Genomic DNA, 27844 nt, shown 5'->3' with positions numbered 1-27844 from the left:
CTCGCTGCCTAAAAAAGTGATAAAATAAGATGTCTATATTATTAATTTACCATTTATGTACCATATTGCGAATTTTCACAACACAGAAACTATCTAGTTGTTACTTATGACGGGACTGATGTCTGAAAACCAAACAAAAGCTTTATATACCTTATAGATGAGATGTGTAAACGTAAAATATTAGTTTGCAAAAGTCGGTTGGTTAATTAATACTAATGTTCTCGAATAAACCAGCTATTCTTGTGTGTTGTGAGTTGACAGAAAGAATTATTTTTATCAAGTTTTGTACTTTCAAGTTCAATTTAATAGGTTGGTACTAACTTGAAAGATCAATAATGAACAATCATTTTCTATTTTAAAATGAGAATGAGAATTCGCTATTGTTTTACTCTTGATGATGTTTGATTAGTTTTACATATTTGTCCTTTTGTGTAAACTATAATAATGTCAGTAATGTAATCTTTGGCTCAACTTTTCTATTCCGTAAAACAGTAAACATAAGGGAATTTTTTTATTTGGTATAATTTTAATTATATATAGTATGTAAAAGAATTATTGATGTAGTATAGGTAATGTAGTTAGTACCAATAATGGAAAAATAAGATATTCTGATTCATCAAATAAATTTAATTTTAATTATGCAAAAAGGTGTTACGTGTTATTAAAAATGAATAATTTCTTCATTGCCTTTATAAAAAGTCACGTGACCTTTAGCACCAATACTTTTAAAGATTTTATAATCATATATCATAGAATCATATACAGAGTGCGCCAGAATTCGCGCCCCAGAGAAAAATACCATATAAGGTAAGATACCAGGAACAAAAAAAAATTATCTATAAAAATTTCGAAGTTATTAGGGTTTAAATTTTGCACTTTGACTCTATTTATTTCTGTATGAAAAATAATTTTCCAAGTTTTTTTGCTACAGGCTATTAAAAGAGGAAACAAGGAAGCTGTATCCTAAATTGTAACTCTGTTCAATGTTATTTGTGGTTTTTACTGACAAAATTTTTGTCCCTTTACTAAATAATTGTACAAGAACATATACAAGATCATCAGTATCATTAAATAGATATAAAAAAATGTCAAATGTCCAAAAATAAATGTAAAAATATTTTGACAGATAGAATTTTTTTCCATGTTCCTGGTATCTTACCCTTACTTAAAATTTTTCTCTGGGGCGCGAGTTCTGGCGCAGCCTGTATAGGTATTAGATATAATTTTTTAAAAAGAAAACAAAAATATTTTTTTACAAAACCATTTTTACTAAAACATAAACAAACAAAATATGTATAAAAAATTCATCCATTGCAAAAATAAAACAACAAAAAACTTACAACTAATGTAATTGAAAAGTATCAATGTTTGACTATCATTATGTTATGTAATTTCTTCTTAAAACTAAATCCAAACCTGGTTAAGAATAACGATAGCATTATCTCCAAACATGATTAATAATACATGGAAAGACAGATTATTGAATACAAAAAGCAACTTTTATTTTATTCAAGTTAGAATTTGTAAATAACATATAAGAATATAAATAAAACAATTAGATTTACTTAAGTTTGTTAAAAAATAATCGATTATTGTAAGTAATACTTCTTATATTCTGTTTAATTATAGAATTACTTAATAATACCACCTTAGTTTTCTTTTTGTCGTTTTCCTTTTGGAGCTTCTAGTCGGTTGAGATGTTCTCCTTGATCCTTGTCTAAAACTAATGAAATCACCATCGTTAGTATCCACTTGTCTTCTCTTTCTTTCAAAAACATTTATTGAATTGTTCTCTTCTCCATCGTTTAAAACGCTTAAATCGTTGAAATTTCGAGTGTCGAATTCCCGTTTCTCCCGAAAAATTGATATTTTGTTCAAAGTATTAATGTTGTTGGAAACTGGTAAGTGTGCAGTCACTGCCAACATTAGCACAGCTAATGATAACAGTATCAATGCGTTACTTGCCTAAAAAGTATTGTGTTACATTTTTCTCTAAGGTAAATACAAAAAACCTACTCACCATTTTATGGTTAGGTACAACCTAGTGGACAAAAACATATAAAATAACTTAAAGAATTAGGTGGAAGTGTTTTTATTCTTTTATAAACGTTAAGACTTTCAAACTTATTCACAGTTTAACGCTAAAAGGAGAAAACAATAAGTTCTACTTTCATCACTGCTAATTACTTACAGTTAGAGTAGATAATATACAGAAATAAAAAATTGGAATGGTCTTATTAATATCAAGTGACTAAATATATTTTTTATTCTTTAGTAAATTGGTTACAACCTTTTCGAGGAAGACTTTCAAAATGAAGCATATTGCGTGTTCAGTTTAAATTGGAAAGTAAAAATTTACATTCACACTATTTTTTCACGTTGTAAAAGTGGCATTCTGTACTCGGTTTTTAATGTTTGCTTTAATATCTATTTATAAGTACACAAAATAGGTTTTTATGGACGAGCCCTATAGCTTATGACTGAGTGAGCTTGCGAGCAACATAAATCATTAATTATAATACAATCAAACATAAGCATTGTGCCTTGATGACAAACTTAAAATTTTTGATTAATGTATTAATTAGCAACAATAAATGTGATGGAGACACATAGTCATTAGTATAAAAACACTTTATTATTATACATACAGGCTGATTAAGTTTTTTTTTTAATAATCTTAGGGATTCTATTTATTTATTTCCTTCAAAGTTTTTAATGTTTACTGTAAAGAACATCACTAATCGTTGGAACATTAAACAAATGGGAATTTAGAAAAAATATAATCACTTCCATGTAATGAGCTACAATAATTCCAAATTTGGTCATTAAAGGCGTCACGTGGTACAAATTAATGTCTGAATCTATTATATAAATAACAAAAGTTCATTAAGTTTTTCTAATTCGCTTGAAAATGTTACGTTTTGTCCACTATTTTTTACTTGTAAATAAATAAATCACTTTATTTTTTAATTGCTAACATATTTTTTAGGTATTTTGTGTAGCAGGTGTTGCTTTAGCAGCGCCACCAACACAAACTGAGAGTCGTTTTGGTTCTTTTGGAAGCGGAGGATTCGGAGGCGGACAATATGGTGGTAGTCAATTTGGAGGTGGACAATTCGGAGGTGGGCAATTTGGGGGTAGTCAAATTGAAAGTGGACAATTCACAAGTGAACAGTTTTCAAGTGGCCAGTTTGGAAGTAGTCAGTCTGGAGGTAGTCAGTTTGGAGGGGGACAATTTGGAGGTGGACAGTTTGGAGGTGGACAGTTTGGAAGTGGACCATTTGGGGATGTTGACTTTGATTATTAAATTTAATTAAACATATGATGTACACGAATAAATGTATCATATATAATAATTATAAACAACAAATGTACTTGTACACATAATTTCAATAAAAAAAAATTGACAGGCAACTGTAATTTGGTTTGAAATAACACTAAGCATCAGAAGATAATAAATCTCATAATACCATGTTTTAAAAACAAGCACAGTCTTAAAAAACTCAATGTTAGTGGTCTGGGAAATGATACTTCTGTAAAAAAAACTAATATGTTAAAGTTGTATAAACAGTAATAAGATTTATTTAAAAAAATCAATTTTTCGTTTTGAAGCAGGTGGGCCAAAGGGTGGGCCAGCACAATTTTTGGTGGGCCATGGCCCACTCAGACCCCCCTGTAGTTACGTGCTTGCATGCACTTTTTCATACAGAAAAATCATTGTGGATAATGACAGAAGTGGCAATGGCTATAGCAAGACTTATAATTTCAACTAAAATAAATTACAACTAAAACTTTTAAATTTCAGTTTCAAACGTCAGTCGTAATGACAATAAAAGCGTGGCTTACATTGATAATAAAAAAGTTAGAGGATACACATACCTTAGGTTACATAGCAAAAAATGAGCGTCATACATATTTGTCTCTGTTCTCTAAACAGAAGTACCTAACTAATCCCTCGGGAATTTTTGAAATGATAGCTTAATTACTTGTGCTATAATTTTATCACTTAATATGCGTTGTTTGGGTATAAATACCTACACACAATAAAATACATTCAGTTCTTTATTTTAGTGAAGAAGAAGAATTTTACTAAAATAAAAAACATGTCTCGCATCTTCTTTATTTTAACCTTGGTAAGAACATATTTTATTATCATTTTTTAAGTGTAACCAGTTTCATCGACTTTTCTAGACTTTTATTTCTATTACTGTAATATCGGAAGCGTCTGGGCAAATTTCCAATTTGTTTGACAGATTTGGTGCTGCAGCACAGACTCTTGTTTTTGGACAACACCACCAACAAAAATTTAACAATGGACAGAGCTATCAAACGACATTTAAACCTCCACTTGATCAAGAACCCAGAAAATAAAATTATTATTATTGAAACTATAAATCACTTGCCATTGTTTGAAAAAAAAAATTTTTTCGAAATAACTGATTTTAAAATGTAAACCGCATTATTCAGGATATACACTTACATACTTTTAGCTCATCATTCAATATTAATGTATACATAATGCCATATTTATCTTTAATTTTTTTTGTTAATTACACTGAAATTTAAAAATAATTACTTTTGCCTTTGGGTTCTTGTAGCGTATTAATAATGATATTTTAAATAAAACATTTTTGGAAATACACAAGTTTGTATTTTGATTTCAGTCACAAGTTAAATAAAATAAATTTGAAAGAAGTTACATGAAAATGTGCGGTCTTTTGTTGTAATAATTATTAATATTTGACATTTTAAAAATACTTTTTTAATGTTACTATTTTCAGGTTGCAGGTGCTAAACTTTTTGAAGGAGCTTCACCGTCAGAAGTACGTGTTAAACGTTTCGTCATATTCGACAGAATAAATGATGCCTTTCACATCATAACGGATGGTCGTAGTACCCATGATGTACCCAATCCAATTAATACTGCAAATAATAACCCACCTATTATGATGGATGACCCTCTTATTACTTACGATTAAACAGCAATAAATATGTTACACATAACTTTAGACAATTATATAAGTACTCATAAATAATCTTGGTTTATGTTATCGGCAAATTAAAAAAAATATAATTCACTTATACATTATAAAGCTATTATTTTGTAAGACTACAAAATAAAGTTTTAAGTATAATGTTACTAAAATTATTTTTGACTAATATAATATAGCGATTAAGACAGCAAGAGTTTAATATTCGATAGTTTAAAATTCGAGTGACCTTAGGGAGTTGAAAATTTTGTATTTTTTAAAAAGAAAATTAACCTGTTCGAACATTCTTGTCAGAATAAAATATGTTTAGTTTTAATAAATAAGATTATTCCATAATTTTGCCGCTCACTGTATAATAATTGTCATAGATAAAAAAATTAAATTTGTGTGTTAGAAAAAAATAGGCTCTTTTTCTTTAGGCAACATCACTATATCAGTGTCGTGGTTGACCTTAAGGTAAATCACCTGTGTACGTATAAGTCTACAATTAATAAATTAGAAATACAGGTGTTCCGTCTAAACTCCACAGTAAAAGTATTGGGAGTTCGAATAATCATATTTGTTTGAAAATTGGTACATAGCCATAATGCATTAAGTCCTCCTAAATGAAAATATTTTCAAGATGGCGGCACTTTCGGTTATACCGGAAGTCGGTCTCAACTTTCTTATTTTAAATGGAAAGCTATATTTTTTACTGCGTTTTTGGATTAATCGGGTTATTTTAAGGGCGTTTTTATCAGCTTTCTTTATACCTAAATTTAGCCGTTTTTGAAATATTTGGAGTTTTTCAAAATTTTTTGGATCTGCACCTTCCACTTTAAAAATCGGTAACTCTGCTATTTTTTAAAATTTTGAATTCGTTTTTTTGCCGTTTGAAAGAGAAAGTTTAGATCCTTCTTCCGGTGTTTTCAAATTTTGAAAAAAAAAAAATAACAAACCATAAAATTTTAAGGTTACTTTTGTAATAATTCAAATACCCATAACTCAATTTTTCCCAATTTTTATTTTACTAAATGGAAGAGAATTCTGCATCGATCTGTATTAACATTCCCTATACCTACCTAAATTTAATAATTTATGGTGACTTTTTGTTAAGACTGCCGAAAATCTATTACTAGCCACATCCGTTTTCGTATAGTTTGCCCTGGAAATCAAAAATGTCAAAATTGTGTCTCAATAAACGTCGACAGTGCCAAAATATGGAGAGTCAAAGATACTCAAACTTAGATTTAATTAATTTATTTTGTATTTATGGAGAGTGTAACAAAATTATCATGTCGTTCATTAAACAAAAATAAATTTTTCTTACTTGTTAGTTTTAAATAATGATCGCATCAATAATAATTAAGTTTGCATAACTTTGATTCTCCATATTTTGGCACTATTTGTCAAATCACTGTCGACGTTTATTGAGAAATAATTTTGACATTTTTGATTTCCATAGCAAACTATGTGAAAACAATTAAATTCTCTTCTAGTTAGTAAAATAAAAATTGGGGTATTTCATTTAAAAAAATTGAGTTATGAGTAATTGAATTATTACAAAAGTAACCTTAAAATTTTGGGATATGTTATTTTTTTTCCAAAACACCAGAAAAAGGATCTAAGCTTTTTCTTTCAAACGCCAAAAAAAAACAAATTTAAAATCTTAAAAAACGGCAGAGTTACCGATTTTTAAAGTGGAAGGTGCAGATCCAAAATTTTTTGAAAAACTCCAAATAGTTTAAAAACGGCTAAATGTAGGTATAGGGAAAGTTGATGAAAACTCCCTTAAAATAACCCGATTGATCCAAAAACGCAGTAAAAAATATAGCTTTCCATTAAAATAAGAAAGTTGAGACCGACTTTTGGTATAAGCGGAAGTGTCGCCATCTTGAAAATATTTTCATTTATGGGTACTTAATGGTTTATGGCTATGTACTAATTTTCAAATAAATACGATTATTCCAACTCCCAATACTTATAAAGTGGGGTTTAGGCGAAACATCCTGTATACTGTCAAAAACATGGTTTATCACACTTGTGGTCACATAAATTTATAAATAAATACAGACTAGAATAAATTCCACATAAACAATTAACAGGTTATCACATTATCCTTCTACACTCACAAGCGATAAACACTCTTTTAATGATATTAAAAAAATATAAAAGCTTCCAACTTCACTCAATTCCATAGTTCTTGTTATTATCCGTTTCAAAGCAATTGTTTCACAATGAAAACACTTGTAAGTTTTATATTTTTTCAGCGTATGTTATGTTAACTTTCATATTTTAGGTCATTTGTCTTATTTTGTTGGTGGCTGTGTCTGCAGCTCCTCGTCCTGACCACCACACTGGGCACGGTGTTGGCGAGTCTGCCCATCATGGCAGTAGCGGTAGCCACCAAGGAGGACTGATCGGAGGAGGCACTCATGATTATGGCACCCATGGTACACATCAAGGGGGTCATCAAGGAAGTCACCAAGGAGGTCTAATTGGTGGTGGAACTCATGATCAGGGAACGCATGGCGGTCATCATTAAATGTAAAATTATATGTTGTTTGGTAAATAAAACGAATTTAATTGTTTTTGGTTTCATTTTTTGACTCAGTCAGTAGATTTGTAAGTTCTTATTCTTATCTTGACCTTTCTGATTTGGGTCACTTGGAGTCAATTCTTAGCACTGTTTGTTTGTGCAAATTATGTAAATATGCCTAATCCAAGAAGTGGAGTGTGTTTTTCCAAATATACTACAATAATTTGGTACCCGAGAAAGAATCTTGTTAAAAATTTGATTAAAAAAAAAGTTTTTTATAAAAATACATAAAAATAAAAAAATCATACTAAACCACTTTACAAATTATTATTTTTTAATTTATAAACTAATTTTTGGAAACAACAACAGTAGATATGTACATTATGTATGTACAACTAACTATGTGTAAAAGCACCAATAAAATTCATACTCTTCTTCAACCGCAATTCAATCTTCATACAAAGTTACGAATTTAGAAATGGTGTACATAAAAAACATTTAGGATTAATACATGTTTATACGAACAAAAAAAGTATTCAAAGAGTTTTCAAAGCTCGAGAAGTTGAATTAGACATTTATTCTCAAATGTCAGAAAAATAACGCTTTTATGACTAAATGATACAAGTAAAAGTTTTACCTTTCAGACATGGAGTAAAAATACTATTTTTTCGCTTAAGCGTTTTTCACTATTACCTGACATTTATGACTACACTACTTATTCACTTGATAAATCAATCAACACTTTCGAAAATCTCAACATTAATTTTGAAACTGACTCGTGACGTTTGTTATGATTTGATAATTATTGACATTAATGACATTATTGTGTTGCTCCTTCCTCCATCTGAAAAAGTTTGCGAATAACATAGTATTCCAAGTAAATAAAAAGTATGGAACCAAACGTTTTTTGCTTAAACTATTTATTTTTTTGAAAAACTAAATGATAAAGTACCATAAAAATGTGATGTTTTATTATTACGAATAAAAATTTTCGAAACTTTATTTTGTTTTTGAGTTTTACAAAAAAAATATTTTTTTTAAATGGCAACCCACTATAAAACCATTTTTCTCATGAAGGTTATGATCTAACGATTACAACTATCTACTTTATATTTAATTTTTTCAAAAGAAGATTTTTACAAAAATCGCATTCCTAACTCAAAAACATAACAAAATTTTATTCTCAAAATGCGATCACATTTTTTATATTACTTTAATTTATATTAATTATTATTTTCTGGAAACAAATGATCAAAAAAATTGCTTGGTTCCATACTTTATATTCACCGTGTAGGTACGTTATTTGGAGTCAAGGGTTTATGTGGCTCGGCAAAATAAACGTTCAGCTTCGCCACATAAAATATCACTTTTACTCCTAATAACATAATGTCCTAATAGCATGTCAGTGTAATGCAAAATGCATGAAAACAATTGAGACATTGAGAATTAGAGTGGTCTGACTAATATTAGGTGAAATTCCTACAAAAATTAAAAATTTCTACTTGTAAAATTTTATTTTATTTCAAATTCAATCTTTTACCGTATATATTTTTTACATAATTAAAACGATTGGTCAATGTTTTACTGAAAATTTGAACAATAAGCAGTTGGTCTGAAAGTAAAACTAAGTTTAAATTTTATGAGATAGGCTACTCTAATTTCAAACGCCTCGGTTATGTACATATCTATGAATATTAAAAAATGCAATTTCCATTTTTGTTTCTTTTTCTTATGGAAAACTTTTAAATGTAATAAAGAAAAATTTACAGTTGGAGGACAACTTGCCGGCAAGAATAAAAATTGTTAATGTGAAAATTGATTAATTTAGTCTACAATAGAGTTTTTAATATGTTATTATACATATTTGATTTGACGAATTATTTAGTTTGTAGCCATAGCCATGTTTAAAATGAATAATGGAGCCCTACAATAGTTAGAACGCTTATTAAAAATAAAAACTTTACAAAAAAAACATAAAATGTAAAATTATTTATAACTTAACTTTCGTTTTCTTAAATATTGTCATGAATTGATTAAAAATGATGCTTTTGTTAGATTTAACCAATCTTAACTTTTCAAATAAACTTCTTAAATTTATTGTAGTATATAAAATAAGAAAATAATAAGGCCTTTTGGGGTGTATTACAGAAGTAACATTTCATTAATACTAAATAATCTTAGAACAGCCTGTCTGTACAAGACACATTTGCAGCATTTTTATTATTTAAATACAGTAAAATTTCTCAACAACGGACACCGATGGGGAATCTTTAATTGTCCGTTGTGAAGAGGTGTCCCCAAATGGGAGGTGTGCAAAATTAATAAAAAAAATGAAAACCTTTTTTTATTCAAAATAACAAAATAAAGTAAGAAAAATACAAAGAGATATTAAAAGCATTACAAAAAAAAGTAGAGGAAAACATATTTAGGTATTTAAAAAAAATCGTTAATTTTTGTTTGTTTAAACCAAAAGTTCTTTTGATTATGTTTTTGAAGTCCATTACTTTAACTAACAAGTTTTTCTTGGAGTTATTCTGTATTCTGCAACTCATTAATGAAATCATTGAATCTTATATAAAAGTTCATTTATAAAACAGTTGACATTTACTGATAAAATTATTATTTTTTATTTATATTACTTATTACTGAAGTGGGTAAGTAGGTGGTAATACAACAAAAACATTTAGCTGTACACTGCTGGTTGTATTTTTGAGGACGAAATGGCATCTCCATTTTATTTTACAAATTCCATGGTCGTAACCGTGAGATCAGCACCAGTGGCGGAGTGTTTTTGTTTGTACCTCCTTTAGAGTAGACTTTGGTACCTGTTTTAGAGTAAACCCCTCTGTCGGTCTGTCCGTTGTAAGAGGTAAATTTATATGACATTTATGGGTCCGTTGTAGAGAGGATTTTTCACATTACATTCCTATGTATTACTCTGTAAAAAAAGTATCGGGAATTTTCGATTTAAAGAGTTCACGTAGAAGATATCTTAATAATTATTGTTTGGTATATTGGTACAACCATACTCTCCTACCAAGTCAAATTTTACCTCTATAGGTCATGTGGTTCATTTAAAATCATTTTTACCATAACTTGTGGTTAAGTCAGACTTGCGATTTTTCTTTATGGATTCCACAACCGATCAGAGAATTTGTTTGAAATTTTGTGTTGCCCACAAAAATTCGTGTAGTACCTAAATCTTTGAAAATTTTGTAAAAAACCTTTGGGGACTCAAGTATGTCAAAAACACAAACATATGAGTGGTACAAAACATTTCAATTGGGCCGGAAAGAGTTCACCGATTTTTCTCGTTCTGGACGATCGTCCACAGCAAAGACGGTGGAAAATGTTAAAAAAAATCAAAGAAATGCTGACTGCAAATCGTCACTTAAGTTTAAGAGTAACATTATTTAGCCGTTATGAAATGTTTGTAAAAAATATTCGCTGGAAAAGGCCAGATTTTAGCTAAAAACGCAACAAATGGCATCATCGTATTCAGCTATGGTAGAATTCTTTTAATTTTACCCGAATGTCATAAAACTTTGTTGTCTCTCTCGCTCTTCAAGTAAGTAGGTAGGAGTAAGTAAGATAAACGTTATGCCACTCTCTGGTCTTTTGTCTTTCTCGCACTTAGGTCGTTTAAAAGAGAGATGTTTTCTGGCATAAAATCCAAGAAAAGCTGTTGGAATATAATCAAATCGTCTCATTTTGTCTAGAAACCGTAATTTTAATACTTATTTGACAAAATACATTATTTTGCAAGGTTTTATTAAACGAAAACAAAGAAATGTGTGTTTATTCGTCGTTTCCGGCCAAAACAAGACTATTTTGATTAATTTCCAATCGTTTTGGCTGAATTTTAGGCCAGAAAACTCGGCAATTTTGCTCGATGTGAGCACAGAAGAGTGTTTATTCGTCGTTTCTGTTCAAAATAAGACGATTTGATTAATTTCCAATGCATTTGGCTCAGTTTTAAGCAGGAAATCAACCTAAATCAAAGTATTACAACAATATAATAGTTTAAATATTGGTTCTCTTTCAAAATAAAGCAATTTGAGTTATTTTTAATTCAATATTGATCGATTTTTATACAGAAATAATTCAAAATTAATGTATTTTATAAATATAATTGCTTCAATCTTAATTTTAGGCTGAAATAAAGCAATTTGTGATACTTTGAATCGATTTGGCACGAGAAATTGACAATTAATGAATGGATGTTTAATAAAATAAGCAGACTGTTAACATTTTGTTTTCCTTGAAAACATACAAGACTTATTAATTTATTAAAAAAGTAATAATAATAATAACAAATTTTAGCTTAGTGGCGTCTCATAGTTTGAGAACGACTGGTGGTCCCTCCTATTTTCAGCTACGCTTGACCGTTTGCATTTTGTTTCACTCATTCGCATAGTTACAACAAAGACAAAACTATTAGCGCATGAGATTGTATTATTTGACACAGTTTTACGATAAACGGGAAAAATTAAAAAAATATTACTATAACATGGCCCTATGTGACGTTTTCCTGTTCCTTAAACTTGAATTGTCCCGTCCCGCAAGGAAGGCGTTTTGAATCTATAAAATACATAAAACAAAATTCGCAGAAACAACTGAAAGCTGTTTTTTGAGAATTGTTTTGATGATTGAGTTAAACATTGGCATATGTGTGTCGCTTCAGATGGAGTTTAGTTTGAAAAAAATCAAATAAAAATTGATCAATAATAACGTACTACTATTTTACTTAAATTTTCCCGGTACTTTTTGTACAGAATGTATTAATTACGTTCCTACAAAAATGTCCGTTATCTAGAGGTGTCCGTTAAGGGAGGTTTTACTGTAACAAATATTAATACCATGAGATTACTGTAACAAGCCTTACGTATTAAATTTATTAGTTGAAAATATTTACGAAAATGAAAACATATCATTAAAATAATAATAATAATTTGACTGTTTATTCATAAAGCTTATGTCAAAAAAATTAAAATAAAAGAGATTTGTAGGTCAAAATTATTCCAACAAGATATTCCAAGTAATCTTTGTAGATTAATTATTTAATAACAAAACATTCGTAACCAACGATAATTTTCTTATCACCTATCATCGTCTTATATAAAGCTTTGACAAGAACACCACTTTGTAGTTGTCACCAAGATAGCAAGTCAGACTCTCTGCAAAAATGAAATACTTCGTAAGTAAACAATTTATTTTTTGGTAGGTATTGGAAGTATCTACTGTTTTTCTTTGTAGGTAATCCTCTTAGTTTTGGTCGTTGCTATTTCGGCCACCCCTTATGGCGAAAATGAGCGTCGTGGAGGAAGTCTAGGCCGTCAAGGACAGGGTAGTTTCGGTAGTCAAGGACAGGGTGGTTTCGGTAGTCAAGGACAAGGCGGTTTAGGTCAAGGAGGACGTCAAGGAGGAACATTCCGCGAAGGAGGACTTGCCAACAGTCAAGGTGGTGGTCGCCATGGCAACATTGGGGGATATCCAGGCACTTACCATGGAGGCAGAACCGGTGGCGCCCATCAAGGAGGTTATCAAAGCCACGGTTACTAGATGTATTAAAGTAAAATAAACGCTACAAAAATAATCTATTGTTGTTTTTCTTTTGTTCTTTGATTATTCACGCTGTGGATTCATTCATTTTTTTACAATTCGGCACACTAGTCATCAGAAAAAGGTTGGAATAAATCACCCGTAAAGGGTATCCTCTTGTCTCTATTTAAGGACTCGCTGTTTGATGTATTATTTAAATGTGTTTGATTTAGTTTGAGAAGAGGTAAAATGCGTCAATACTTTGTAAGTTGAGCAAAAATGATGTCGTTTTATCTAAAAATTTATTTAATTGACAGGTTATTTTATCGTTGGTGGCTATTGCTATAGCCATTCCAGCTGACAACGTGAGAAAAACCACCCAAGTCCGCAGTAGAAATACTGAAACTCGCCAACAATCTGATGAAAATCATTCCGAAACTCCTGATCCCGAAAACGCTTCAGAAATGACTAAGAAAATTCTAGAATGCCGCGGTATTTTACAACAAGCAGGAATGATTGATTTGAACCAAAAAAGCAAACCAACTGAAGCACAGACAGAAAGCGAAACTGAAGAACCGAAAAAGATGGAGGAGTCGATGATGAATAACCGAAGAAGTGGGAGGAAATTTTAATGGTACTATGACGACGACTTTGTATTTTTTATTATGATTATTGGACTGTAAAATATTTTTGTAAGTACTTATTGCTTTATCAGTATTGGAGTTATTGTGCGTACCTAAAGATTATACTGTATGCATAATAAAAATTGATAAAAATACCTTTGTTTTCTTTTCATTTCCTCCAATTTGTGCTCTTCTCCAACCTTCGGAATTTGCATAGATAGAAACATAATTAAGGAAGGAATAAGTATAAAAGACACCACTTATAGTTAGCTTCTTTTGCTCCAAGATTTAATATGTTTTCCAAGAAGGTTAGTTATTAATTATTTTTCTGTTTTTATTTTTATTAATAACAATAATTTTAGATTATTATTATTATTACTGTTTTTTTAATCACCATGGTTTTTGGTATAAAAAACCTTAAAAAGGTAACAAATTCTACTTAATAATATTAAACATTAAGTAAGTACTGCTTTTTAGAAGGAGGAAAAATTAATAGATGCAGTTAGCACTGTGAATGAAGTGCGTGAAGGTATGTAAATTATTTTTGTGTTTATTTCCATTTATTATTATTACTTAATTACTATTTTAAGCAAATATTAATAACGTAATTTATAGTTTCCTACTTTTTTAGCACACTGTAGCTACTCATGCAGTCTATAGTTGTTATTATTTCTTTTTAATGTGTAGTATTTTTTGTTGCAGAAAAATCATTTGCGATTGATGGATTTTCTGACCCTTTTTATTTACATTACAATGGATATTATCCTCGAAGACATTCTTGTAATTTTCATAGACCGCATGTTTATCATCCCTACCATAACAGACCCTACTTCTCAAGAGATATTGATGCTAATAAGAAGTAAAAAATACTTACTGCAGGGTGGTAACAGTATTTTCTCAATAGTATTAAATAGGTATTAAATACAAAAATGCATAAAACTAGGTATATTTTTATGATATGTGGTATTAGACAACCCACAACCAAACAGATGTATAATTTGCTGCATACAAAAGTTTAAAAAATAAAACAATTTTAAGATTTCTACACTTGGTTTTTAATTTCTAGTTTTTCCAATTTTTTGTCCTTTTGACATAAATAAAATTTTTAATTTGCCACCGATATTAAATTAGGTACCTATTTATTGGTATATAGGTACTCGTAGTAGGGAAAAACTCGTTTTTTTTGGTCATTTGAAGATAAAGATATTTTTATTGGCACCTATGTTTTGTTTAAGGTACATACCTACACATTCTAGTCCCGTGCATTTAACCTGCAATAGAAAGAAAACAGTGTTTCAGTATAAATGTGGTTTAACATCTGAAAATAACAATTTAAATGATAACAGTCTCAAAAAATTACATGTTTTATAATCCTAAAAAATAATCTTGATACCTACCTTCCTAATTCCTTTTTTGATTTTCAATTTTCGATCTTCTTACACGAGTACATATTTCGATAACCTACGATTAATTTGAAATATGAATAATTAATAAAACATACGTAGGAGTAATTGCCTACATTCCTACAACATATGAACTAGACGGTGTTGGATTTTTACTTAAAACTCCTAAAAGCAAAAAAGAACAATAAAAATGTATCCAAAAACTGAAAAGCTATTATTGATAGAAGTTTATGCAGCTTCAAATTGAGAACAATAAATAACACACAAAAATAAGCAAAAGACGATTCAATTTAATTATTGTACTGTACACAAAAATTAAATACTAGATGTTTAACCCACGTTCTTCGTGTTCTTAATAAAACCTGCCACCATATCCCCCATTGTTGCCATACCCACCACCATAACCACTACCGCCACCGTAACCACCATATCCTTCATAACCACCATAACCACCGTAACCGCCGTAACCACCGCCATATCCACCACCGTAACCATTACCGCCACCGCCATATCCACCATATCGACCACCGTAGCCACTCCCGTAACCTCCATATCCCACACCCGGCCTGTAGGCACCTCCATAATAATTTCCATATCCTAAACCTGGTCTATAGCCGCCTCCATAATAACCTCCGTTTCCCAAACCTCCCCCATAACCATTGCTTCCATAATCTCCAAGGTAGGGAGCACCATGTCGAACTTGCGATTCGTAACCTCCAGGATACCCACCATAACTACCTCTATTTTTATCGCTATAACCCACTCCATGACTAATAGGGTAGTTTCCAGTGTACCTCCAGTTGGCATCTTTTCCAGAAAATACCACTCTGTTGCCTTGGTTGTATGGATAATATGATGGATTTGAATATGATGCAAACGGATAAGCGTGAGGGGTTGATATTGCACTTGCAATCAATAAAATTGTGAATAACATCTGTAATTGTTATGCAACAATGATATGAAAAAACAAATTGTTGACAAACTTACGATTCGTTTTTTTTGTAAAAACTTCCGTCTTCACGCGTTTTAACAAATTTGTTTATTAAAACTTTTCCAATGTGTATAACTACTTATAGGTGAGCGAACTCGTGAATTCTACTGACTCGCTTTTAAACTAATAAACAATTTTTTTAAATGGAGCAGTAACGATGAACATATCGTTGTTTTTGTAATAGGTCGAAAGTCAAAATTTGCAATATAGTGAAATGAATAATTGCGGGTCAAATCGATCATTAAATGCACTAATATAGTATTTTTAAGAGAGCCAAAACTATTATCTATGGTTTTTGATAAGTGACCTACTATGATAATTTGGCACAATTCAACAATAAATCTTAAATATTAAATTTGGGATAACAAGATTTACGATACTTGTAGTTAGTAAATACTGAAAGAGTTTATAAAATAACTGAAATTACATATGTGAATGTATTTTTTTATAAGGTGGTTTAACTTTTACTATTTTTGTGATAGTTATATTATTATTATAAACAATTTGTAAGATTGGTCATACAATATTGCGTTTTCTCGGTGCTTTGGAAAATTTAAAAGTATTTACGCATGCAGCTTGTTAAATAAAGTTAAATAATTATTGAAGAAATAACCGTAAGTTTACTGAATAAAGGAAGAATTTTGTTCAGTACTAATTGTTATATTTAAGTAAATAAAAATACATTTTCATCTGGAATGTCCAAATTTTAATAAATGGCCTTGAATTTTGTTAATGTGTCAATTGCAATATCAATAAAGCTAATATAAGTATTACTACATCCCTGCTTTTTTTCATTAATCTTGTGAGAAGAAAGTTGTGCATTTGATTTTTTTAACGTTCTCTAATTACAATGATATTCTACCACGTTTTATTTAAGGTTTATTTTAAATATTGTATTGTATGAAAATGTTGATAACAAAGTGTTTTAGGTATTCCTAGTTGTGTGCATTTTTACTGCTTTTTCCCTATGTGTACCAACACCAGATCCAGCACCTGAGCCTCATAGAGGGTGGGGCAGAGGTTGGGGAGGGGGTTGGGGTCACGGGGGATGGGGACACAGGCCATGGGGAGGTTGGGGATACGGTGGTTGGAGGCCAGGAGGTGCAATTATCATAGTACCGGTTAGAAGAGGCTGGTGGTAAACTTTAAATACAATCGTTTTAAAAATAGATTATGTATCTTGTCTTACTGCATTAAAAATGTCTTATTATTGACAACATATTACGAAATTTTATTGAAACTTTTCTAGACCTTCTCCTTTACCTACCACATTGTGTTATAATTTAATTATGACCATTTTAGTAGAAAATGTGTTAAAAGTTTAGCAAAAACAAAACTGACTCGTATTTTTATTATTTACAAAAATTATTAGTTCTTTACAAAGCTAAAAATAGAAATATCTGCTTATTGGCCAACTTTTGCAAACGACTGTTTTTTTAACCAATAAACCAATAAGATTTCAATTCGAATAAACTCATTGGACAGCTAATTCGGGTAAATAACCTTGACAAATATGCCTCTCCAAAGTTTACATACTTTTCTTGCACGATAAAACTGACAAATCTTAGTTTTACAACAGAGAAGAAAAATGAATGTTCATTCAGTAGCACAAAAGGTATGAATGATATTAATATTATTGTTTTCATATAATTGCAGTTTGTATTCACAGATTTTACTTTTGCTAATTTTTGCAAGTTTATCGTTTTGTAATCCTCGTGGAGGAGGAGGAGGAGGACATGGCGGAGGATTTGGTGGTGGACATGGTGGAGGTTTTGGTCATGGAGGCATAGGGCATGGAGGTTTTGGACATGGAGGTTTAGGACATGGAGGCTTTGGACATGGTGGTTTTGGACATGGATCTTGGGGTCATGGATACATTGGTGGTGGAGGATTTGTTATACCCCCGTTTAGAAGATATCATCGCAATCATCGAAGAATTGGAGCTTTTGGATTTGGGTTAGGTTCTTAAGAAATTAAACATCTGTGTTTAAAATATTTTTAATTTGAAATATTTTTTTTGTTTTGTAAGTAAATTTTGTTTTCTTATTATTGATACTACACAATTAGGCAATCAAGGGCGAATCCAGGGGAGTGGCCCAGGGAGCCAGGGCCTTCCCAAACTTACCACCAAAAGCTTCAATTTTTTATTTTTAAGTTTTAATATAAAAACCTTATGAGTGAAGTTTTTTAAATAAAAACATTAGAATTCTTTGTAAATCACACCTATGAAAACAAAGACAAACATATACCTAGAGATCAAAATAATTTGTAATCAAGTCATCTTTGCATCTTATGTCTCTTTTTTAACTAACTGCACGTGAAACGTCAAATAAAATGACAAGTCGAAATAATAAAACCGTTCTTTTTTGAAGGTAAATCATAAATTTAGTTATTAAAATCATCATCTTTTTGATCATGCCATTTTACCTTTCGACTTGTCATTTTATTTGACCATTCACAGACATACGCACAGGACATACATTTTCGGATTCAACGACTCGATTACAAATTATCTTGATTTCTCGATACTTACTTGGTTTTTACCAATTTAAAAAGAAATCATCAATAGTAACTCATCAATTGTACTTTTTTGGGCCAAATCTTAAAAAGGTCCTTATTTGTTTAAGCAAATTTGATAAAAAAAATCATTCATAAAGTGAAAGATACAGTTTTAAATCAACTTGAAAATTTTGTATTTTTTTTAATTGACGAGAATTTTTACCAAAACAAAACATTTTCAGTTTTAATAAATAAGATTATTCCATAATTTTGCCGCTTACTGTATACATATACCAAAGTAAAGGTTTCATTTTACACCTAACCCTCATTATTCTAAAAAAAATTTAGAAAAGCCTCCCCCAAATTAATTCCTGGATCCGCCCCTGAAAGCAATGTAGAAACGTAGAAATGTATACAAAAGAGCAGAAATAGGTACTTGCTTAGGACTCGGTAGCCAGTGGACAGGCAGGGAAACTTAAGTTTCAGTCTTGGTTCTTTTTTCTTTTGCTAGTGTTCTTAAATAAATAAAAAATGCAATAAGTGTAACGAACGGTCCACTATAACACAGTTAAAAAAACCCAACCTTTTTAAAAAAAGTTAAAATATAAGAACGTTAAAAATTACTAAAATCAGTAAAGAAGTAGATTAAAAACACTAACTTATAGATTTTTTAAGAACTTAGAAAAATGCGTAAAACATTGTTGGTATTAGTTTGAATAAAAAGCCTTTTAATTTTTTTTTGTAATCATAAAAATGGTCGATCAACTGTAGAAATATCTTCGTTCCATGCACGATGTAATCTAAAAGTAAAGGTAGTGAGACCAAACAATTATAAAGGCAGTTATTAATCTAAAGGAATATTTTGTAAAAACGTGTTATACAATTCTTTGTGTAGGTGTCAAAAATTTGTGAAATATTTAATTTTTGCTGGAAATTCCGTCGGACATATGAGTTCATAACTTGTTTATAGAAAGTCTTTAACAATAAATAACGTTAATTTAAATTTAGGTACTTAGATTGAAGAAAAATTCCCATTAGGAAACTCATATTCAATGTCAATATTTGAGTATTTCCCAACATCGTATTGTACTCACACATATCACCTATGCTTATTACGAATGCGAGAGTAACCCATCGAAAGTGTGAACTTGCACCGACTATTGTTCGGATTAACCCATGCTCGTAACCTTGAAGACCGCGAAAGAGATGATATAAAAGTTATGTCAGATATTAACCCATTATTCTTCTCGTTTGGCTAGTGTAGGTGTGTGTGTCGGCAAAAATGAATCTTCAAATTTTCAGCTTAAAAGTGAGTCAATTGTATAATATTTAAAAAAAAACAAAATATATTTTTTATACTTATTACAGTCCCTCTTGGTTTTCTTCGTCTTGGTGGTTTCGGCATTAGGCGCACCTGCTCCAGCTCCTTGGGGTCATTGGGGCGGTTACGGACATGGAGGCGGCATAACCATTATCGCTGTTAAGAAAATTGGTGGCTATGGCGGATATGGATACCCGCACCATGGATGGGGAGGCGGTTATGGGGTCGGCTACGGTGGCGGATATGGCGGCGGATATGGAAAAGGTTTTGGTGGTGGTTTCGGCAAAGGCTTCGGAGGCGGATATGGAGGAGGCTACGGAGGTGGTTTTGGAGGCGGCTACGGTGGTGGATTCGGAGGAGGGTTTGGTTTTGGAGGAGGATTTGGTGGAGGATATGGGAAATAAATCTTCCACAAATGTATATAGCTAATTTGTACAAATATGTAATTAAGAAATCAGCGTGTACGTCCGATTGTGAACTGTAATTTTTTATGATGACCCACTTAAATACATTTTTTCGTATATTTTGGTGTCGTTGGGTTTCTACTACCTTTCCGGCTTTCCACGCAAAATCGCTGACCTTACGACCTTAATAGAAAGTATAAAATGAAGAAATTCATTAGATATTACTTTCAGTCGATTATCGTTTAAGAATTTTACTAGGTGTATTTTTTCAAGTGCATGGAACATGGTCGCCAATGAGGTAATGATTTTTGTTATTATTAAATAATTATTATTAGTTACTACTTGCTGTGTACCGTCTGATTCAAGTTTTACGGTCTAGCGCTATGCAGGCAAAATGATATTAAACAAATAAAAAAAATCAAAATGATTTAGTACATGGCGGACAATATAATTGCGTACATTGTAAAAATCCACTAATACATTTTTTCTAATTGATTCATTGTATGAATTTGTCTTCTTTGAAGTTTCAAAGTATTTTTAGAAAAGAGGTTATACTCCATTCTTGTTTTCATCTTTTCTTCACTCTTAAAATTCTGTTAGTCGGCAACAGTTTTTATGCTATAGTCGAGGCTATAGCCCTCCTCCAGTTTAGACAATATAAGAATTTTTTGGTTTGAGTAAGTTTTGACATTTTCACTGTTTGACACTGCCAAGGTCTATGTCATGCTATAATCCCCCTTAATACAGAAAAAAAAAATGGTGTACGCAATTTTATTGTTGCCAGTGTACCTACATTGTGGTAAAAATTTAGTAGGTCTAATATGTTAGTACCAGTAAGTAAGTGCACAAAGTGGCACCGTTTAAAAGTTAGAGGACGTCAATGAAATTATGTCTTTTTTTGTTTAAATTAATATAATTACCTTACTGTTAACACAAAGATACATAAAGAAACTAAAACCTTAAATCATTTTAATACAATTTTAAAAACAGTAATAATAAATGACTGACGTCCAAGATTTTTACTCTAAAACCAAGGCCAAAACAAAAATTTTATGAGATACAAAAATTGTTAAAAAATAATGTACCTTTCAAATAAAACAAGAATTACACTTGAGTTGACGTCCAAAGATTCTTGCGAAGATAAAACACTTACCTATAGAATAAAAGAAATCTAATAATAATAATAATAACAAACACTTTTGTATGTTTTAAGACAGTGAAACTTGGACCACTCGGTATAGGTTTCTACACATAATTATGTACGTGATGTAGTTATATCTGTTAGAAGTAAACACAAGTAAATTTTAAATTTAAACCAGCAGATTTGGCTTTCTTTGATATTTGCTGGCCTACTAATTTCACTTTCTACGACTTCTCCGTTGGTTCGATCTGGGGGCTTTGGAGGCTTTCTAGCCCATTACAAGCTTCCCAATGGGTTGAAACACCATCACCCTCCTGAAGTAAAACGCTACAGTTCTAAAGTAAATCACTTTGGCAAACTTCACATACAGCATTTGCAATAACTTTGCTTTCGATTCCAATTAATTTATTTACTTATTTATTTATATTTTTGTATTTTATTACATCAATAAAATTTTATAAACGTTAACAATTTACTTGGCAATAATTTATCGTCCATATCCGCCACCATATCCACCTCCAAAACCACCTCCTCCTCCATTTCCTCCACCAAAACCGCCGCCAAAACCTCCACCACCGCCACGACCTCCACCAAATCCTCCACCTCCTCCTCTGCCGCCGCCGAAACCGCCTCCTCTGCCTCCTCCGAAACCGCCACCTCGGCCACCGCCTCCACCAAAGCCTCCACCGGAGCCTCCGCCCCCAAATCTAGGCGATGGTGCAGCAGAAGTTAAAACCACCAGCGACAGGATTAGGAGAAACACCTGTAATAATATTGTTTGTTATTAAATTTGCTGTTACATAATAATAATGGAAAACTTACTTTGACTATGTTAAATTCCATTGTGGTAGTGAAGACGGGTCAAACAATTCTACAAAAATTGTTTTTTTGGGGCTACTTATATAGGTACAGTACACCATTAACATAATAAAAGTATGCTAAATAAACGTTAAATAGAAGTAACCAATGGAAGAGAGAAACAAATTCTATGAAAATTACATTAATCTAATGTATAAATAAACGTTCAGTATGAACAAAATGATGTGATTTTTTTTTAAATTTGAAGCTTTTGCACATAATTATTCCATGATTGCAAAGGTGTTAAATATGTTCGTGTGGTATTTTATGTTCTAGAACTTATTTTCAAAAAAATTGTAGTAATTGTGTATTGTAATTAAAAATATGAATGAAAAATATAAAGTCGTACTTACGAGATAATTCTTTAATATGTTCTTATAGGAAAGCACATAAATGACCTTGTCTATACTTACTAATAATTTGTAAATAATTATAATAATTATTATTATTGACGATACTCAGAATAATTTAAGAAAACTGTATTTTACCGATTTTTGAGAAAATTGTTTATTGTTTCAAAGTTTAAGAAATCCGAGTAATTTAATTTAAGAAACGTTACTTTGTTATCATCATTAATTTATACACGGAACCAAGCGTTTTTTTGTAAACTAACTACTTTACGAAAAAAAATTAGTATAGCGTAAAGTACAATTAAAATGTGATCATTTACTAAAAATAACATTTTTCAAAATTCCTTTTAGTTTTCAAGTTTTGCAAAAAAAATTAAATGGCAACCTACTTTTACATTTTTTTTTAATTAAGTCTATGATCTAAAAATAATTTATAATAAAATAAAATTATTTTTAACCAATATGTAGTTTTTTTTAATAGGTTCCTAAAGATGCGTTCTGAGCTCATCACGAAGATTTTCCCAACTTAACCGAAGGGGTCGTTGGAGAGCCTGGTTGGTTTGGAATGGTTTCGAATAGACTAAAAATAGAAGAAAATAAGTTCTTATTGGATTTTTTGATTCATCCGGAACCACACCAAAGCATCTGCACACACAAAATTAAAGAGATACACGACGTATCTATAGATAAAAAATTACAAATACAGGATGTGTCAGAACTCGCGCCCCATAGAAAGATACCAGGAACAAGGAATAAATGTTTAAAAAATTCTATCTAAAAAAATTGACATTTATTTTTTGACAATTGACATTTTTTTATGTCTATTTAATGATACTGATGATCTTGTAAATGTTTTTTTATAATTATTTAGTAAAGGTACAAAAATATATTGGCAATAAAAGCCAAAAATAACATTAAACAAAGTTACAATTCACGGCTACGGCTTCTTTGTTTCCTCTTCTAATAGCCTGTAGCAAAAAAAAATTGGAAAATTATTTTTCTAACAGAAATTAATAGAGTCAAAGTGCAAAACCTAAACTCTCATAACTTCACATTTTTTCTAGATAGAATTTTTGAAACATTTGTGTTCTTGGTATATTAACTTACTTTCTCAGGGACGCGAGTTCTGGCGCACCCTGTATGTATAGTGATCTGAATTTATGATAAGTAAGGTATGTTACGCCCATTTAGTGCCTTAATTAATAGTTTGTTTAAAACAGAGCTTGTAAAGTAAAATTCGACATAAATCTTTCAAAAATACTAATACTGAATACTAAAAATTGCAATAGTAAAATTTTTCTGTTTTCTGTGTGCTTGATAGCTAATATAAGAAAAAATACAGTCTATTCTCTATTTAGTCATTTTTTCGTTTTTGAAACAACTGTATCCTCGATTACCTATAGTAATAATTAATAATGAAATAAGTAGCAATAGAATATTTTTCTGACGATTTGTGTCCTAAGAACTAATGTTTAAGATTGATTGAAAATTTTATCCATATTTTTATCGGAAAAGCTAACTATCATAAAAATAATTTTAGTTTGCCATGAAATAAAAATATTTTTTTTTTACTTTTATAATCTAGATAGGTTGATAGGTATATATTATTATTATTATCACTTGAATGGTTAGCAAAGCTAATTTTTACAAATAATCCCACGTTCTATATTAATATATCTACTTAAACGTTTATTTTCTTATGTAGGTTGAGTGGTACTTTCTTTTATAGTAACTTTTACTAGTAAAACTTATTTATATTTTATGGTATTTTTTTAAGAATGTGACAACAATCGATTTGAAAATGAAAACATTTTTAACAAAGTTTGACATAACGGTAGCGTGTTGATTTTTTAACATAAATAAGCTACCTACAATTTCAACTTTAAAGATAAAGATAAAAATACAAGAAGCCATTTAAATCATGCATTTCTTCACTAAAAGCTTAACGGTACCACATTCCATGAATCCTATTTTATTGATTTTTGGGTGAAAATTGTTCCAATTTAACTTATGATTCACAGTGCTCAAAGGAGTACCCAAATTGCAAACAATTTTAAAATCCAGAAATTATTCGAAAATAAATGTAAGTATTTGCTATTCCAACTTTATCTTTTAACAAAGCCGTTGTAATTGCACTTGTATCAATAGGTACCGGTAAAAATCTAGTTTCTAGTTGGCCATCCTCGGTCATCCACATCACCAAGTAGTTTCATAATAAAAAGAAAAAAGATTCTTTCGTAGGGCTTATATAGAAGAGCAGGCCTCTTGTGAACTCATTTTAAGTTTAAACTTGATTACTGTTTGTGACCAAAATGATAAAGGTAAGTTACGCATAATTTTTATAATTGTTTGTTTAAAAAATATATGTGTTTAGGAAATAATAAGCGTTACACTTTTCATGATGTGCTGCTCTGCATTGCCGATGCCGGCACAACCTTTGCAGAAAGTTGTTGCAGTAATCGTTCCTCCTGAAACCGTCAAAAGCGGTAACAGTGCTGAAATTTTCGCTACAGCAGAGACTGGGTGGAGGAATAGAGGGGGACTTGGAGGAGGAATTGGTCAAGGAACTGGATGGAGAAATAGAGGGGGAGGATTTATGGGAGGATATTTGAATTATGGGGGTGGTTGGAAAAAGGGAGGATTTTACAGGGTGGGCTAATTTTTATTTATAATTTATGTGTTAAACACTTTTTTTAATAAATATTTTTGATGTCTGTCTTTTTTTCGTAATAAAAATATCTGATTTCAACTCGTGTGACTAAAACGGTATTCAAAGCAGCCATCTAATAAAATTTTATTTGTGTACAATAAATTAGCGCGTTGTAAAAATACTTCTAACTCATTCCTAATCTCATTACTGATTTTGGTCATATTGTGGTGAATTGGCAATTATGTTCGAGGATGTTATTGCACTGACTGGGAATCCCATTCTCCAAGGTTAATTAAATTGTTTTCTTTTGAAACTACCAAATTAGATATACAGATTCATCTTCATTTTCCACCTACAATGCGTATTTTCCCGCTGTAACTTTTGTTGCAGTTAATTACTACCAGTTTTAAATCAATGCAAAAAACATGAATTGTGGTTTGCTAATTTTCTTGAGCACAATAATAGAGTCTCGGTTCATAAATTTGTATTCTGGTGGTATAAATGTAAAAGGTATTCTATTGTGTAGGTACTATTGTACTAACTATTAATGTTAGTAAACTAAATACCGTGATTGACCTTGAACTGTTGATTTTTATCCGGTGAATTCTTCTGACATCACCGGTAAACCTGAAACCTGTCTACCTACCAGTAATATTGAATCTTGGGGTCAGAAGCCAAGAGTGCACATTTGCTAAATCTTGATTTTTACTCACAACGACATGGGTAGTAGGTAAGATGTCATAGATTTACGTCATAGAAAAAATAAAATAAGAAACTACAAGTCATGGCTTACATCCACTGTTTCTTTAAATTTTATATTAGAATGAATAAATTATTTCAAATCTTACAAAACAAAACGAGTAAAATTATTAACGAATTTAAAGAGTGCATAATATTTTTATTCGGATTTAACAACGAATTAGGTATACATAGTTATATCACGAATACGTAAAATTTTATACAATTATTTAAAGTAATTATCCATCTACCTTTAGATATGTTACTATATCCGTTTCAAAGTTATTCAAACGTAAAAAAGAAACACAGAGAAAATTAACATTTAAGACGTTTCCAAGAAACTTTGCAAAATATGTATTTATAAATATTTTAAAGTTTTTACACTTTTTGTCTATTAGTTTAATTTAAATTAGATCAAATACAATTAATACAAATAAACTAGGTACAATTAAAAAAAAATACTATGATATCAAGAGTTAACTACAGTGCAATCAAAAAGTTTGTCTATCAAGTAAGCCTAAAAATTTAAAACGTGTGTCTGCGGAAGATAAAATGTTACTACGGTAAATAAGAAAGGTCAAAACAATTTTTATATAAACAGTAACTACAGTAAACACCAACTACATCTCATTTTAGGGTGTTTTAAGACGTTTCATTTAGTAATTCAATTTGTTTATATCAATTTTTTTTTTATATATAACATTTATATATTTTTATAACATAATTTGTTGACATCTAGCTGACATACAAACTGCCAAGCAACATACTTCCGTAACTAGTACGCCTACTTCATAGAAAGACTTTTTGATCGCATTGTACTTGGGACTCGCACGTCACCTTTTATTTGTTTACAATTTTATTAATTTGTTAGTTATGTTTTCTACAAATTTTCTTTTCTCATTACGTATAGTTTAAAATAACGAGCTATATTAACTTTTTTTTTCAACAAAGTTAAAGTTGCTTCTTGGTTTAAAAAATGCAATGTTTTAGTATAAATGTTCTTTATAATTTTAAATATTTTGATTGCTTACATTTTTACTTAATTTTTGTAGAAAAAAATAAAGTAATTTTTATAGGATTATTTCATTCATTTACATTTCTGCCAATAGCATCTCGTCATTCAACAATGAGTAAAAAATTTCAATCGATAACATTGATGAAAGCAAAATTTTATCGCCTTCACCTCATATTTAGAGCCAATGAGTGAAGGATATTTACGAACAAAATCGAAACCAAGCCAGTTTTCAAGTGATAAAATTTTACCTATGGTAACAGTCTAAACAACTTCTGTCGTTTTAAATATTTTGAAAGTTATTTTATTTAATTTGAAAAAAGAATGAAAACACGCGATTTGGGAATGTATCAATTCCTGACATTACACTTGCAAGTTCATTAAGTGTTCCCCAAAACACGATCAAGACGAAGGTTTGTATATGGAAGCAATTCTCTCAATTCTGCGAAGAAAGAAATTATGAAATGACTGCCGACACTCCAATAAATCGTCTAGCAGAAATTTTCCAAGACTGGGCGTTTAGAGAGCTTACGAGGTACCTTATCAACAATACAGTCAAAAACTCATGTTTACAATAATTGTACATTTAATATTTATAATAAATAGTTGTAGACTTGAATGTGTAGTCTTATTCATGAAATAGTCCCCCGAATACCATTCGTGGTAAAATTTGGTCTGGCAAAATTTTTCGATTGATTTACTCGTGTTTTTGTTGTCAATTTAGCTCATGACATTGTTCAAAAACCTCTCGTCTGCGACTCGAGGTTTTTCTAACAATGTCACTCAATAAATTGCTATGCAACA

General features: G+C 30.4%; 9 protein-coding genes across 10 annotated transcripts; 7 read left to right on the top strand and 2 right to left on the bottom strand.

The window, feature by feature from the left end:
* The first annotated feature begins 7079 nt into the window (after positions 1-7079).
* Positions 7080-7561, top strand: LOC123011057 (tenecin-3-like). Its single transcript, XM_044408321.1, has 2 exons — positions 7080-7219; positions 7270-7561. The coding sequence occupies exons 1-2, from the start codon at positions 7208-7210 to the stop codon at positions 7513-7515; spliced, it is 258 nt and encodes an 85-aa protein (XP_044264256.1). The 5' UTR covers positions 7080-7207; the 3' UTR covers positions 7516-7561.
* A 5008-nt stretch (positions 7562-12569) lies between these two features.
* On the top strand, positions 12570-13105 carry LOC123010752 (holotricin-3-like). Its single transcript, XM_044407848.1, has 2 exons — positions 12570-12706; positions 12766-13105. Exons 1-2 carry the CDS (start codon positions 12695-12697, stop codon positions 13069-13071), a joined length of 318 nt encoding a protein of 105 aa, XP_044263783.1. The 5' UTR covers positions 12570-12694; the 3' UTR covers positions 13072-13105.
* Positions 13106-13163: 58 nt separating this feature from the next.
* On the top strand, positions 13164-13826 carry LOC123010750. Its single transcript, XM_044407847.1, has 2 exons — positions 13164-13314; positions 13368-13826. The coding sequence occupies exons 1-2, from the start codon at positions 13300-13302 to the stop codon at positions 13680-13682; spliced, it is 330 nt and encodes a 109-aa protein (XP_044263782.1). The 5' UTR covers positions 13164-13299; the 3' UTR covers positions 13683-13826.
* An 837-nt stretch (positions 13827-14663) lies between these two features.
* On the bottom strand, positions 14664-16306 carry LOC123010749 (keratin-associated protein 19-2-like). 2 transcript variants are annotated; one of them, XM_044407846.1, is made up of 4 exons: positions 16064-16306; positions 15193-16010; positions 15071-15134; positions 14664-14944 (listed from the first exon to the last, which is right to left on the bottom strand). In XM_044407846.1, the coding sequence occupies exon 2, from the start codon at positions 16008-16010 to the stop codon at positions 15429-15431; it is 582 nt and encodes a 193-aa protein (XP_044263781.1). In that variant the 5' UTR covers positions 16064-16306; the 3' UTR covers positions 14664-14944; positions 15071-15134; positions 15193-15428. The 2 variants fall into 2 exon arrangements, with proteins under 2 accessions (XP_044263781.1, XP_044263780.1); XM_044407845.1 differs by having other exon boundaries at positions 15071-16010.
* Positions 16307-16838: 532 nt separating this feature from the next.
* Positions 16839-17286, top strand: LOC123011502. The gene is made up of 2 exons (XM_044408954.1): positions 16839-16944; positions 16997-17286. The coding sequence occupies exons 1-2, from the start codon at positions 16918-16920 to the stop codon at positions 17207-17209; spliced, it is 240 nt and encodes a 79-aa protein (XP_044264889.1). The 5' UTR covers positions 16839-16917; the 3' UTR covers positions 17210-17286.
* Positions 17287-17600: 314 nt separating this feature from the next.
* On the top strand, positions 17601-18284 carry LOC123011560 (glycine-rich cell wall structural protein-like). Its single transcript, XM_044409060.1, has 2 exons — positions 17601-17682; positions 17737-18284. The coding sequence occupies exons 1-2, from the start codon at positions 17656-17658 to the stop codon at positions 18034-18036; spliced, it is 327 nt and encodes a 108-aa protein (XP_044264995.1). The 5' UTR covers positions 17601-17655; the 3' UTR covers positions 18037-18284.
* A 1436-nt stretch (positions 18285-19720) lies between these two features.
* Positions 19721-20410, top strand: LOC123011559 (keratin-associated protein 21-1-like). The gene is made up of 2 exons (XM_044409059.1): positions 19721-19875; positions 19935-20410. The coding sequence occupies exons 1-2, from the start codon at positions 19849-19851 to the stop codon at positions 20289-20291; spliced, it is 384 nt and encodes a 127-aa protein (XP_044264994.1). The 5' UTR covers positions 19721-19848; the 3' UTR covers positions 20292-20410.
* A 1422-nt stretch (positions 20411-21832) lies between these two features.
* Positions 21833-22336, bottom strand: LOC123011561 (ctenidin-1-like). Its single transcript, XM_044409061.1, has 2 exons — positions 22255-22336; positions 21833-22195 (listed from the first exon to the last, which is right to left on the bottom strand). The coding sequence occupies exons 1-2, from the start codon at positions 22273-22275 to the stop codon at positions 21920-21922; spliced, it is 297 nt and encodes a 98-aa protein (XP_044264996.1). The 5' UTR covers positions 22276-22336; the 3' UTR covers positions 21833-21919.
* Positions 22337-23615: 1279 nt separating this feature from the next.
* On the top strand, positions 23616-25299 carry LOC123011953 (glycine-rich cell wall structural protein 1-like). Its single transcript, XM_044409682.1, has 2 exons — positions 23616-24961; positions 25015-25299. The coding sequence occupies exons 1-2, from the start codon at positions 24953-24955 to the stop codon at positions 25297-25299; spliced, it is 294 nt and encodes a 97-aa protein (XP_044265617.1). The 5' UTR covers positions 23616-24952.
* The last annotated feature ends 2545 nt before the right edge of the window (positions 25300-27844 follow it).

The sequence above is a fragment of the Tribolium madens genome, unplaced genomic scaffold (assembly GCF_015345945.1).
Source record: "Tribolium madens isolate multiple individuals breed KSU strain unplaced genomic scaffold, Tmad_KSU_1.1 Scaffold_91;HRSCAF=231;Tcas5.2_LG7, whole genome shotgun sequence".
In the NCBI taxonomy this organism is placed as follows: domain Eukaryota; kingdom Metazoa; phylum Arthropoda; class Insecta; order Coleoptera; family Tenebrionidae; genus Tribolium; species Tribolium madens.
This window is presented reverse-complemented; position numbering and strand designations above follow the sequence as displayed.

Bases quoted from the DNA above. Each gene is read 5' to 3' on its own strand.
- LOC123010749 (XM_044407845.1), bottom strand. From the start codon at position 16,010: ATGTTATTCACAATTTTATTGATTGCAAGTGCAATATCAACCCCTCAC.
- LOC123011502 (XM_044408954.1), top strand. From the start codon at position 16,918: ATGATATTCTACCACGTTTTATTTAAG. The intron at 16,945-16,996 runs GTTTATTTTAAA...AAAGTGTTTTAG, and splicing joins TCTACCACGTTTTATTTAAG to GTATTCCTAGTTGTGTGCAT.
- LOC123011560 (XM_044409060.1), top strand. From the start codon at position 17,656: ATGAATGTTCATTCAGTAGCACAAAAG. The intron at 17,683-17,736 runs GTATGAATGATA...TTGTATTCACAG, and splicing joins TTCATTCAGTAGCACAAAAG to ATTTTACTTTTGCTAATTTT.
- LOC123011559 (XM_044409059.1), top strand. From the start codon at position 19,849: ATGAATCTTCAAATTTTCAGCTTAAAA. The intron at 19,876-19,934 runs GTGAGTCAATTG...TACTTATTACAG, and splicing joins TTCAAATTTTCAGCTTAAAA to TCCCTCTTGGTTTTCTTCGT.
- LOC123011561 (XM_044409061.1), bottom strand. From the start codon at position 22,275: ATGGAATTTAACATAGTCAAA. The intron at 22,196-22,254 runs GTAAGTTTTCCA...ATATTATTACAG, and splicing joins TGGAATTTAACATAGTCAAA to GTGTTTCTCCTAATCCTGTC.